This window comes from Apis cerana, linkage group LG8 (assembly GCF_029169275.1).
Source record: "Apis cerana isolate GH-2021 linkage group LG8, AcerK_1.0, whole genome shotgun sequence".
NCBI lineage: Eukaryota > Metazoa > Arthropoda > Insecta > Hymenoptera > Apidae > Apis > Apis cerana.
The window spans coordinates 8,956,087-8,969,488 of NC_083859.1; the positions used below are offsets into that span (position 1 = coordinate 8,956,087).

Genomic DNA, 13,402 nt, shown 5'->3' on the forward strand with positions numbered 1-13,402 from the left:
TTCGAAAAACTTGTTTCCGAAAGGTTGTGCGGGTTCTTCGGGTTAACATTATTTATGCGGGGCGTGTACAGTGGCATCGAGGCATAATAGCTTCCGGTGTTCTGCTCCAGTTCACGACACGGGCACGGACGTGAGCGGGCGGATACATTATTAAAATTAACGATTCGTATGTTGCCAGTTTCGCGGAACAGAGAATATTCGACGAGCATTAAATCCGATGACGTTTCGTGCGATCGCGTCGCGTACGATGCACTGTCCATTCACATTCACATGTTTGATGGGTGAATATTTTATTCGAATTATTACAATAATTGAGATAATCGGGAAAGACTCGGGATCCCATTAATTTTTCGCGCGGAAAAATTTGCATAGGGGCGAACGTCGATAAACTTTTATAATAATCCCTCGAAATGCGATGAAAACGAATGCAAATTTTTATTATTAATCTTGCTTTAACACGTATTCGCGCGTATCCGCGTTTTATTTCGGCTTCTCTACTTTGAAACCCAGCGTGCGTTAATGTAGGTCGTCCTGTGATACCATCAATCAGCTGATTTTTTTTTCTTTTTATACATATACACACACACATACGCACGTTGTAATTACAAAGTTTATAACACGAAGTCACACGAACGTATTTTTGACACTGCGCATGCTTCTGAATTTACTTCGATAAATGGGATTATCGAAATATATTATCGAAAAGAATTTTTGGATGAAATAAAAGAAAAAAAGAATTGATGAATTTTAATTCGCCCTTCGTTTTATTCTTTCGAATAATTTTCATCACTCACTTGTATCTATTTTAAGATAAGTTTACTTTTCTACAATAATTGTACTTTTTATCAATGAAGTAAAGGTTGAGGTTAGATGGATGAAAAATGTGAAATTGTGAAATTAGCGCGTTAATGTTCTGTCTTTTTTTGGATCTTTTTTAAATGGATACTTACATAGAGACGTTGAGGAAGACTGACAATAAAAATTCGTTGTAAATGGCCATCGAGATGAATCGACTCTCGTTAAACTCCGACGGCGTCTTTCTCACCACGATGCACAGTCTGATACCCCATATGAGGAACATAACCTCGACTAAAACAAAGAGAACAAAATTTTTTATTAACGCCACTGGAATCATCGTTTTACAAAAAGTGTTTGTAAGAAGAAAAATTAATTAAGATTTGTAATTTCTGCAAAGAATGTGTTATTTCATTAATTTGAAAATTCGTTTAAACACAGATATTTTTAACAATATATTAGTTTGTAAAGAACAAATAAATGTAGAAATAAATAAAGAAAGAATTTTCGTACGTCTGAGAGGTATTGTTTTGTTCCTGTTTGTACTTCTTTCAAATAGCTCTTTGAGGATTGCTTACATGATGACTAAAAACGTATAATAAAATATATATATAAAAAAAAAAATAGGAAATAACCGTTATTGTTCTGTATAACTAATTTGATTCTTAGTAAAAGAAGCAACAAAGATAAGATATCATTCTTCGTTATCCAAAGTTTTTCGTTAATTTTGTTGAAATAATGTTTACATTTTTCTTTTTTTTTTTTTGGAGATTTTTAATCTTTCTTTTTTTGTAGATTATCTTTGCTCTTTGCATTGTTCACATTTTTGAGAAGATAAGGGAAAAATTTTGAGAAGCTTATATCAAAATATAAATTTTCCTGTTTTTCCTAATTTTCTATTTTGTATTCTTTTTTTCTTTTTTTTTTTTGGAATTAAAGTGAGATATTTTTATTTACACTTGTTTATTGATCAAATGCACTTCGTTTATTGATCAAACACGATAATTTAAAAATTCTTTATAAAATAATAAATTTTTAAATTTCACATTTTTCGATTTTTAAAAAAATATGGATTGTTGTGAATAAACTGCTCGTCATGAAACAAACGAGTTAAATTAAAAGATCCACTTGTAACTTCGTTTATAAATACATTATACGATATAATGGTGGAATTTATATACGGATTTTGATTTTTGTTTTATTGTAAAAACAAATAAAATGATTTTTCTTTCTTCTTTTAATAACACAGAAAAATTGCAATGGAAACGAGCCGTTTTTTATGTTATCATGTTCCAGAGGAGAAAACTGTTTTGTAATTACAAAAATTCATCGCAATTGTATAATTTAATCCTTTTCGTTTCGATCCATCAACAATGAATGTGTTCGTCTACTGCATAATAAAAAGGAAAATGATCGACTTCCGTTAAAGTAATTTTCCAAAAAACGTTAAAATAAAACTCTCTCATCGCTCACGCTGATAATTCCATTCGAAATAAAATTTTCATTTTTCATTTAGTTATAAATAAAATTCGCGTAATAAACAAACCTAACTTTCACGATATTAAAAATGATATTATAGAATTTGAACTTGTGGAAATTTACAGTACAATAAATCTAATGTGTAGGATTATAATATAATCTGCAGAAAAAAATTCTATCTGGCAGATATTGAGTAAAGTGTATCTCTGTCCAGTGTGGTCCAGTCACAGTTGTATTTATTGTTTAACCGAAAAAGCAAGGGATAGAAAAGAAGATTATGAATAAAACGAAGATAAAAAAAAAATAACAGTGACAAAAGCAGCTTCAGAAAGTGTTGTTTTTCCTCGTCAAAAAAGCTCTCGCGTTAATGCGCACGCGGAAAATGTGGCTTTAGAAAAACCTGTGGAAAAAAAACAGGCAACTTCTGGCTAAGCTGTACGTGAGAACATCTTTGTTTGAGAACCATAGTAGAGCCATTTAAATTAAATTAATTACCGAATCAGATGAAATTTTCGAAGTTATCTTTCCAAGGAAAATTTTCAAAAAATTTCATCAAAATATTACGTAGGATTAATATCTGAAATAATCTTTTTGCTTTTCAGAATCGCGTTAATTAAAGAATTTTTGTTGTTGTTCTGGGGAAAATATTTATTACAAAATATGATTCGACGAGCATCGTGAAAATTTGTAAAAATTAAAATTTTTATTCTAATAATTTTTAGAGAAATTAGAATTTTTGCCAATCATTTTTTTTTAAATTCTGGATCAAAAAATGGTCGATGAGAATAAAATTTCTCGAGTGCAATTTTTATTTAAACCGTGATTTTTGTACCTCGAAAGCAGCCTTTGCGAAATTGTCCGCTTAGGTTTTATTTTATTTTATTTTTTTTTTTTTTTCACCGCAGCGGCATGTTCATTCATTGGCGGCTTTGCTTATACCGGGTGTTTCAAAAAAGAGAATTGCAAACTTTTGATTTCGACTTTTTTACAACTTTGTCGGTCAAAGCTCGTATTTTCATGGCAATTTATTTTCTTTGATGACGATTAAATATTTTTTTCGTCTTTTTATAAACCGCGGCAATTTCAAATATGGAATTTCTCAGTTGGTTATTCCGTTAGATCAATTATTCGGTGGAATAATTGATTTAAAAAATGTTTAACTTTGATTTTTAAAGATTTCTTATTTTTTTTTATTTTATTTTATATCATAATTCTATCGATAAAAATGCAACAATTTTAAAATATACATAAAGAAATAGATATAATTTTTAGTTTAAGAAACAAAACATTAAAATTAAAAAAATAAATTATATTTTTAGATCTTTTGACAAAGAATATTGAAGGCAAATTAATTAATGTTTTTAAATGATTTTTTGATTGTCAACCTGATTAATTAAAGAGACGTTTATACAATTTTAGACTGAAGAATTTTATGAATAGGATTGATTTCTATCTGGCTGTGGATTTTATTGTCAATAATGTTATCAGGAATGAAATACTGTTCTACTGTTATACTAGCTTGTTCTTATCACCAATAACTCAAAATTTATTGAAAAAGGAATCCTTAAATTGGATAAACATGATAAAACGTGTGATCTATTTAAATATTTGTTGTAACGTCATTAATTGATTTGTTTTTATCAAATATACTTGTAATATCAAAATTAAAGATATTAAATTTTTAACAAATTTAAAAATAATTTAATTATCTTGATTTGATTGATCCTGATAAATAAAATATTTGAAATTAATTATAAAATTATTAAAATTTTCATTTCGATTAGTATAATAAATATTATTAGAAGGAAGGAAAGAGAAATTTTTCTTTTTTTCGAAAGAAGAGGTTAGGAATCTATCTACAGGAATCTAACGACCGCCATTTTATATCATCATCTTGAATTCTCTGCCCCATCTCTTCTTTTCAAGCGACTAAATTCGTTTTTTCAGAGCGTTATCCGATCGGTTTCAAGCAATGACGTTCTAATTTGCATTTTCGAATCAAGATCCCACAAGATACTGTGCATATCTAAGGGACATTCGAATTCTAGAGAGATTGCGAGATACTATGGGGACTCGTTAAGTTGAATGTAAGTGAATCCACTCGGTGGATGTCGATTTAAATTTAAACAATCGGCTAAAACAGCTGTGAAGGATCAATTATAAATTCAAATTCGAAAAGTTGGAAGTTCAACAAATTTAAATATTCGAAATATTCAAAACATATTAAACAGTATTTTGTTTCTGAATGTTTGAATCTTACAATTTTTATGATTTCTTTTGAAATTTTGAAAGAATTTAAAAAAATCTTACATTGATTTTTTTAATATTGATCGAATTTTTTTCATTGTTTAAATGTTGAAAATGTCGAATTCTTGAAATTGTCATTGAATGTTGTCATTTTAAAAACCTCAGTCAATAGTAACGATATTATATAAAGAAATACGAATAATATAAAGAAAAACGAGGAAAAGAAATTTTTATAAATGAATAAAAGTTAGATTATTATCTCTAGAAATGAGAAAAGAAAGGAGGAAGGAAAAAAGTAGAATGGTTATTCGGACAAAGTTATATCACCAGCCAAATATATTCCAAGGAAAGTTCAAACACGGTTCTTTGCAAATAAAAGTTGAAACAAGCAGGAAGGTATAAGAAATTACATCCAATTTAATCACGAAATGAAAAGTAAGTACTATGTAGTTACTATTTCATCTCTCTGATCTTAAATTTACTCCAGATTTGAAGCAAGTAATCCAGCAAAGACTACGTTCTTTAAATAATTTTTATATTCTAATCCATTAAATAATAATAATTAATCGTCAATTCTAGAATGAATATTAATAATAATATAATTTGTACGAATAAAATATGAAATATATTGAATAAAAAATAATTTGAATTTTAATTTTAAATTAAAGTAAAATAAATTACTTATATTTTCTGGCACATGAACTTTTTAATATTCCAATTCTATGAAAATCTGACGAGAAAAAAAAAATCTTTCATCGTCAGAAACATTCTTTTTAAATTCCCCGATGAAATTTTATTGTCAAATTTATTTTTTTTTAATCTTTTGAATCTCTACGTAATCTCAATTTCATTTCCCAATTCCATCCAAAAAATCAACTCACAAAAAAAAACATAAAAAATGAAGAGAGGCCGAATTTAATTAATTTCAAAAATATATGCACGTGATCTGTAATCTCAATTTCAAAAAATGTTTCACGTGTCGTAAATCTATCAAAAAAAAAAAAAAACGCAATATCAATAGACATTTCGATTTTGATCAAAAATTCGTTACAACAATCCAATTTCTAATTCGAAAAAAGAAAAAATTCTTGAAATTAACAAGAAAGAGAAGAAAAGAAATAAATTCGATTTCTAATCCCAATGAAATCCTCTCATCGATCCCAACTTCCAATTAAATTATCCTTAATTCAAATTATTCCAAAATCCATCAAAAAAAAAAAAGAAGAAAATATCAACAGACGTTTGATTTTCAATCATCTTGCGGAGAGAAACGTATACTTCACTGTTTATTCGACTCGAGTTAACAGACCATAATCCGATGAGCAGTAAATAGAACGAAAAAGGAAGCCACGGCTTTTTTTTCGTGGTCTCTCAAAGTCGAGGAAAAACGAACGGCATACGAACGTTGCGTTTCTGATAGGAAGGACAGATGAAGAAGGGGTTGAAGAAGAAACAGCTTTGCCAGGCAAAACATCGAATTAGTTTGCGGTTTGCTTTTTGAGAGAGGCGTGTGACAGATGGTGAGTTATAACATTAGAGAATATTATGCAGACGATAAAATTCATTTTATAGCGATCTTGTTAGCAAATATACGTTTAATTGAAGGGTTGATGAATAAAATTTAAAATTGCTTGCAATTCTTTTTTTTTTTTTTTCGAAAAACGTATTGAAAGATGAAAAGTTTTTGAAAGCTTTTTCGAATTTCTTTACCGTTTTGATTTTGAAGAATTGGAAGAAAATTTGGATAATTGATTACATAAAGGATAAATTTGGAACAATTTTAATTTCTTTTGAAATTCCTTTAATTCTTTAATTTTGAGAATTAAGAAAGAATGGAAAATTCGGATATACATTGGAAATTTTTTCTTCGTATTTGCAAGAAAACTTTCTTTTGAAAATATAATTCTTTACTAAGTTAATAAAATTTCGAATTTTAAAGGGTAAAATTTCTATTTTAAATTATTCATCAAACAATTCATAATATCATATTCTTATCATAATTGCATAACTTAACTGTAGCATCCCCCTTTTCCTACGCTAATCCTTTAATCTTGCTAAAATTCTTCGAAGCAAATTCTTCGTTATATGAGAAAGATAGAACAATATCTATCCCTTATTGTTGATTAAACCCTTCAATCGATGTATTCAATCTATACATTATTTCTCTGAATACTTCTTCTATCAATTCTATGAATTTTTCTATTAAAAAGATAAATAATTGGATTTAATTCTATTAAAAAGATAAAACTGGATGTTGTTTTCAGTTTTTCAAAATACCATTGGAAACGTTAATAAAATTCCTTCCTTAAATTTGAAATACTTTATGCTGGATCGTGGCCAAAGGAGAAGGAATTGAAAGAAGCTTCTACTTGTTAAAACTTTGGCGTTATTCCCGAAAGAGATCCACTGGATCACCCGAATCTTTATCCAACGAACATACTTGGTCGATCGTATTTCTTCGAAAAAAAAAAAAAAAGATATCTCCATTTAAAATCTCGAGAAAAGTATGGAGACGAATAATTATCGTTGATCGAATAAATTTATCGTTCATCGAGCATTGCTAGGTCTCCGTGAATACTTAGCAGAGATTCTTTGAATGATAAAATCTTTTAATTAAAATTCTCCTATGGTCGTCTTTAAACCAATTAAGTTTCTTCGTAAATCGTTTTGGATTTACGAAGGCTAATTTTTCGTAAAGGAATGTTATGGAAGAACGATAAATAGCTTATAAACTTAAAAACGTTACGTGGAAAATTAATATCTATTTTGAATATAATAACGATACATTTTAATTGTATCAATCTTTTAATTTCGATTTTTTCTTCTCAATTCTAATTTTATCGTTTCAGATGATTCGAGATATTCTCACATTTGGCATTCCAAAATATATAAAAAAAATATTGTAATTTTTTCCCTTCAAATAAATCGATTTATTATTCCTCTATATTTAGGAATTTAGGAATTATTCCGATAAAAGAAAATTCATTTTTCATATTGGTTTGCTTAAAACTTTTCGAAGAATCGATATTATAAACTCTATGCATCTCTTTCGTCGCATTTCACCATTTAGAATTTCCATTTCCCTTTAATAATGAGACCAGGACCACAAACTTTCGGCCAATAGCGGGGAACAATTTCCAAACGAGAGCATCCATTTATCGTGGTTTACTAACATTTGTTGATTTATCTTTTGAAAGAGAACGATGACCTATCTACTTTTCTCAGAAAATTTTGTTCGTTTCTTTATAAAATTATCCTATCTTCAATTTGCTTAACCAGTTCAATTTTCTTAATTTTCTGATTTACTACTAATTTCTACTTTAAAAAAAAAAAAACATTATTCAAATCGAATTATTAGTGTATTACGTAAATTTTCAATTTAATTTTACGTGGTTACTTAAATTGATTAAAAGATAAAATATAGTAGTTGGAGTTAAATGGAATTTAGCTGAAATTTCTCATCAAAGTGCGAGAGAACATCGAGAGAATCTATCCATGTTTGATCTCCTCCACTTTAAAATTCATTCTCGTAATTTCACGCTGAATTAATCCCAATCAATCCATCAAAGAGTAGATTAAATCTATTTCCGTGATCTATTGCGTGATCAACGTATTCCATCAAAGCAAAAAAAAAAAAAAAAAAAAATAATAAAAAAATAAAAGAATCGCGTTTCAAATAATTGAATCGAACGTTTAAAGTACTCACGTGTGGTGAAACTGTGATCCCACCAATCTGTTCGGCACAGATAAGCTTTCAGATCATCCGCTGTTCGCGCCACTATTACCACAGGTGGCGCCACCAATGTACGAATGCTCAGAAATACGCTGAATATCATTACGATGACGCCTAACCGTTTTAGAAGGCTGCCATCGGTTATTTTCACAGCTTTCGCCGATTTCACCCGAAATATTACCGATATCCTGCAACCAAAAGGATTAGAGAACATTGAGTGTTTTTTGTGTGTGTGTTTTTTGAGCGATTTTGAGTGTGAGCCAGTATCATATAAAAATCGGATCTTTTGATAGAAAGGTTAGAGATTCAAAAAGCAACACACGTGATTATTAGGAAAATCATCGATTTTGGCGGTAATTCTATTCCTACTCTATACCTTTCATTATATTTTATTATATATTATTAATAGAGAACGATCAATATACAGTTTATACACGCTTTCATCACCATTAATGGCTTGAAAGTGAATGTGTAATTACTTATTTATCTGTGACACACGGTTTATAACATATGCTTTGACAATAGCTACGAATACTTTCTTAAATAATATATGTGAAAATGAGGGAATTCTTGATTGCGTATGTACTGATCTCGATAGAAAATATTTAACGTAGGGTGTACAGTATTGGAATATGCTGATCTTGTGATTGATAATTACAGATAGAAATTGAAATAATTCACGAATGATATATATATTATACATTGCGTATATATTGTACATAAACATTAATTCTAGGATTAAATCATAAGTTGGGAGAAGAACAGTGTAAAAATGAGTTTATTTCACCAAATCGGATCAAAGTTTTTAAATTATCACTTAAATAGATGTAATGAAAGAGTTCGATAAAGTGATTCGAACGTCAAAAAGAGATGAAAAACACGAACGGTCTCTAAATAGTCCACAGCAATGTCATCTCGAGAAGCAAAAGGGTGCTTGAGATTTAGTAGCTCGGCCGTTTTCTTGGTCAACGGAGCATGCTCAAAGGATGAAATCTCTTTAGGAATAAAATCTCTTCCCGTAAGAGGATGCACTCATGACAATAAAGGTAAGGACACGGACAAATTGGAAAAGGCAGTTTTCGTGGATTTTTACTAGTCATCTTGGAATCCATTTGACGTCATATGTTTACCGGTGAACGGTAAGCATGTTAATGAATTTACATCCTGTATAAAATTGAGAGAAATTTTTTTTTAATATAATTTAAAACGAATCAGAGATTAAAAAGCACAGATAGATCTTTCATTTTTCGAACTTGAAAATTATATATAATCATAACAAATATCATTTTTATTAATTATAATACATCTTAACAAAGTAGTACGCGTTAAATTGATCGGTTCCAAATATTTTCGCAATTATAAAAAAATACACGAATGCTTTTGTCAAACATAAAAGAATTATTTATTATTTCCAATGACCATCTACTTTTGTCACTTTTGTATGTATATACCTATGATTTATAACTAATTTTAATGTTCTAGTGTTAAAAATCGATTTCAGAATCGTTTTCAAAAACAGTTTCTCAACCTGATCGAATCCAAGCCTGTGCCATTATCATTGGACGAAGATTTAAGTAAATCTCCTTCTTTATCGATTCTTTAAATCGATTCGTGGATCGAAAAAAAACGAAACCTGATCTTGATTGTGCTAAGGATGTTCGATTACAAGGATGATATGTACACCTAGATTGACCCAGTTATTGTCACTCGATTCTTGGGACGAACAAGCTTCGCTCTGGAACTTTCCCGATAGAAGTTTCTTCTATCCTTGTTTTTTAAGGAAATTAATCGATCCTGGAATAATATCGACGTAACTTCGATGTGAAACAAAAACGGCTAAATAGTCCGAGGTAACGAATCGATGAATTTTTAAATAGGTGAGGTGGAAGAAAGTTGAAGACGTGTCGGATGAAACTGATTTAAAAGTCTTCAAAGGATACTTTGCAACAACTTTGCTTCCTCTTAATTTGTTTTCCAACGAAACGGTGGTTTCTCTCGCGATCACACTCTCGACGATTCTGTTCCTTAATTAATGATATATAATATAATGATACAGAAATATTTCGTTGATCTGTTTTATTTTTTAAACGATAATAACTCGCAATTTATACTTAATTTCAACTATCAAATCATTGGTCTTATAATTGTTGAACCAATTATTCACTCCTCTATTTGGAAAAAAATTTTCAGGTATCATCTCCCATTGGAACATTAAGGAGAGATTATTCAAAAGAAAAAAAAAACTCTAAGCCATAAATATTTATTATTACATAGATCTTATAAACTGAAGATCTGTCAGAAATTGTTTCAAGGATTCCAGAACCAGTAACAGGTAAAATTTAATAGTTGATGTTAAGAATAAAGTTACTTTAATAATTTATTAAAAACAATAATAATCTCAATTAATTCTAATGCCATTAATATAATAATTACGAATAATTATTCATTTTTTAATAATTAAAAATAACTTTATTCGAAATTTTTACAGGATTTACTTATTCGAAATCTCTTCAGAATAATTTCTCTCTCGATATCTCGAAATTTTCACCAGGCTTCACGATTGTTTTCGAGGAGGAGTGTGAAACGAGATGAAATTTTGAATTTCTTAATCTCTTAATTAATCCTTGGCGAACAAACGGAGCTGTGCATGAGCTGGCGATCGAGCTTCGTTAATTATAAGTTGGAACTTGGGACGGCGAAGTTGCGCGTTGTCGATTAAGCTGCAAAGTTCGCTAAATAACATTAGAATGCCGGAAACACGGATGGCGAATGAGGCGTGGACGGAGGCGGGGGGAGAGAGAGAGAAAGAGAAAGTTGGACCCCGGTTGTTGGACCAAGTTTAACCAAGCAAGTTTCGGGCCCGGTTAATTGTGTTAGTTCCGACACAACACAGGGGAAAGTATACGGTTCAGATATTGCAGAAACTTGCCGGCTAAAAGGGACAATTTCGGTTCGAGATTTCCAAGTTTCGAAACCTGTTACGAAAATACTAGTATAGAAATTGCAGTATGGAATATGAGTGTGGCACATATTTTTGAGCGTTCTGAAAAAAAGTATATGCAAGCATTATTAAATATTACTGTATATTTTTTATATATTTATTTAGATTCTTTCACGTTTTAACTATTACAGGAAGAAAATTAAATCGACTAATTATCATTTACTTTGCAAACTTGAATAGTGCTCGAGATGAATGTCGAGAAGTATTGATCTATGAGTGGAGAAAACATTAAAACGAGATATCTCGTGTCGATCGAAATTTTTTGTTCGTGGATAAAAAAGTATCAAATTTCAGGATAGGTAAAATTTTTGTTGAATTTATACGTGTGAATTCATATCTTGTATATTTACGTTCGTGAATCGGATGTCAAAATGTTGATGAGGAAGCGAATGAGAAATTCGAGTACGCAATATATATATATATATATCATATTTTATATATATATATATATATATATATATATATAAAATATGAAATAATACACAAGATGTTTATTTTATCAGAATCGAAAAATCTAAACTAATGCGTCTAACAATATTGACACTCTTAATATAATAATATATTTTTTAATATATAATATTGAGTTTATATATGTAAAGGTGAGACTCATATCTTGTATATTTATGTATGCCAATCAGGTGTCACTGGATTCGTTTTGTGCTCCTTTTTTTAGCATTATATTGAAGTCAGAGTAGTGGAAGGAATCGACACGAACCACCTTTATTAAATATATTCATTTCTTCATCCATTTCACAATATATTGCCTGATAATATAATAAATATTTGAAAATCCAATCTTAACAAATTTTCTTAACCTTTCTGACTCGTCAATTCGTTCTCGACGGTTCTTCCATTCTGAGTCAATTAAGCTAAGATACTTTAGAAGATACTTTAGAAACAAAAATCACACATCTATATAACATAGTTTATTCCTATTTATTAAATATATTCTTTTCTTGCTGTTACTTAATAAATATTTGAAAATCAAATTTTAACAAATTTCTTTCTTCCTTCTGACCAATTTGTCAAAATTGAATTTATTCTCCACTTCCATTTGAACTAGTTAAGCTAAATAAATTAAGATCCTTTAGAAATAAAAGTCTCACGTCTATTATTCCCTATTATTTCCTTCATTGAATATAATATTCTTCCTTGCTGTTGACTTTTGATCCATTATTCCCTATCTCCTGATTTTTGCCATTCGAAATTCGAAACGAATCTTTGCCTACAGAATAAAAATCCAAAAAAAAGAATGGAAAATTTCGATGAATATCTGTCAAATTCCAAAAACGAACGTAGTTGATCCATGAATCCCAACGATTCTTCGATGGAAAAGCTTTGGCCTCGTGGATAATTATCGAGATCCAAAACAGCCCAGAATCCTGAAGCTCTTTCTTTGTTTCTCGAAGGAATCCTCCCATATCACGCTAAACGTTTTGTCGAGACTTTTATTTGTGTGCTGATATCGAATAGCTTATTACACCATCAAAATAAAAATAAAACGAATAGAGTAAAAAATATCTTTTGAATATCATTTAATGTAATTTAAAATTAGAACGCATATTATCTTCATTTCATTTTTCTTACATTGTCAATTATAAAAGGTGTACTTTATGCTTTTATTTCTATTCCTATTTCTTTTGTCCTGCAAGATGAAAGTTTAATTTCATTTTGACAGCTATTCCAGTCTCTTTCCAAGCATACTTTTCTAATCTTTCCCTAATATATGGATAAACCTTCTACTTCTTCCAATTTCTCAAGATGTTGACGAATATAATGAAGTTTTATAAATTTTGAGACTTTAGAAATTCTGTGATAATTGTACAATACTTTCTTACTTTTGTATATTTAAAAAACAATTAAAATTACCTCGTCTAGTGTTATTTTGGTAAAATGTTTTTATTTTTTTCATTTTTTTGAGGAATCGGCCAAAAAGTATAAAGAGTATAAAAGAGTTGAAGGGGCATAATAACCAAACTCGGGCAATTTACTAAGAAGAAAAGAAGGAGGCTTACAAAATCTTGCGAAACGAGAAAAGAAAGGAAGTCGGAGTCGAAAGAGGGCGGAAATCCTGCGACCGTTCTCGAAACTCTGCTGGATCGATCCCTGTGTGGAGAGAAATTTTCTGAAAAAATTAAAAAAGAGAC

The 13,402-nt window shown here is 29.5% G+C and overlaps 1 protein-coding gene and 1 long non-coding RNA gene across 2 annotated transcripts in view; one reads left to right on the forward strand and one right to left on the reverse strand.

Moving 5' to 3' along the window:
* LOC107996486 (metabotropic glycine receptor) overlaps positions 1–13,402 on the reverse strand; it is a 144,909-nt gene that overhangs the window by 15,204 nt on the left and 116,303 nt on the right. The window contains exons 8-9 of the mRNA XM_062078740.1: positions 8,228–8,442; positions 951–1,089 (exon numbers count right to left, since the gene is read on the reverse strand). Of these exons, the coding sequence (XP_061934724.1) occupies positions 951–1,089; positions 8,228–8,442 (354 nt within the window). The remainder of the gene's footprint in view (positions 1–950; positions 1,090–8,227; positions 8,443–13,402) is intronic.
* LOC107996488 (uncharacterized) lies at positions 8,436–11,701 on the forward strand. Its single transcript, XR_001765819.3, has 5 exons — positions 8,436–8,607; positions 8,991–9,300; positions 9,737–10,586; positions 10,743–11,307; positions 11,387–11,701. It is a non-coding gene; the product is annotated as an uncharacterized LOC107996488 (long non-coding RNA).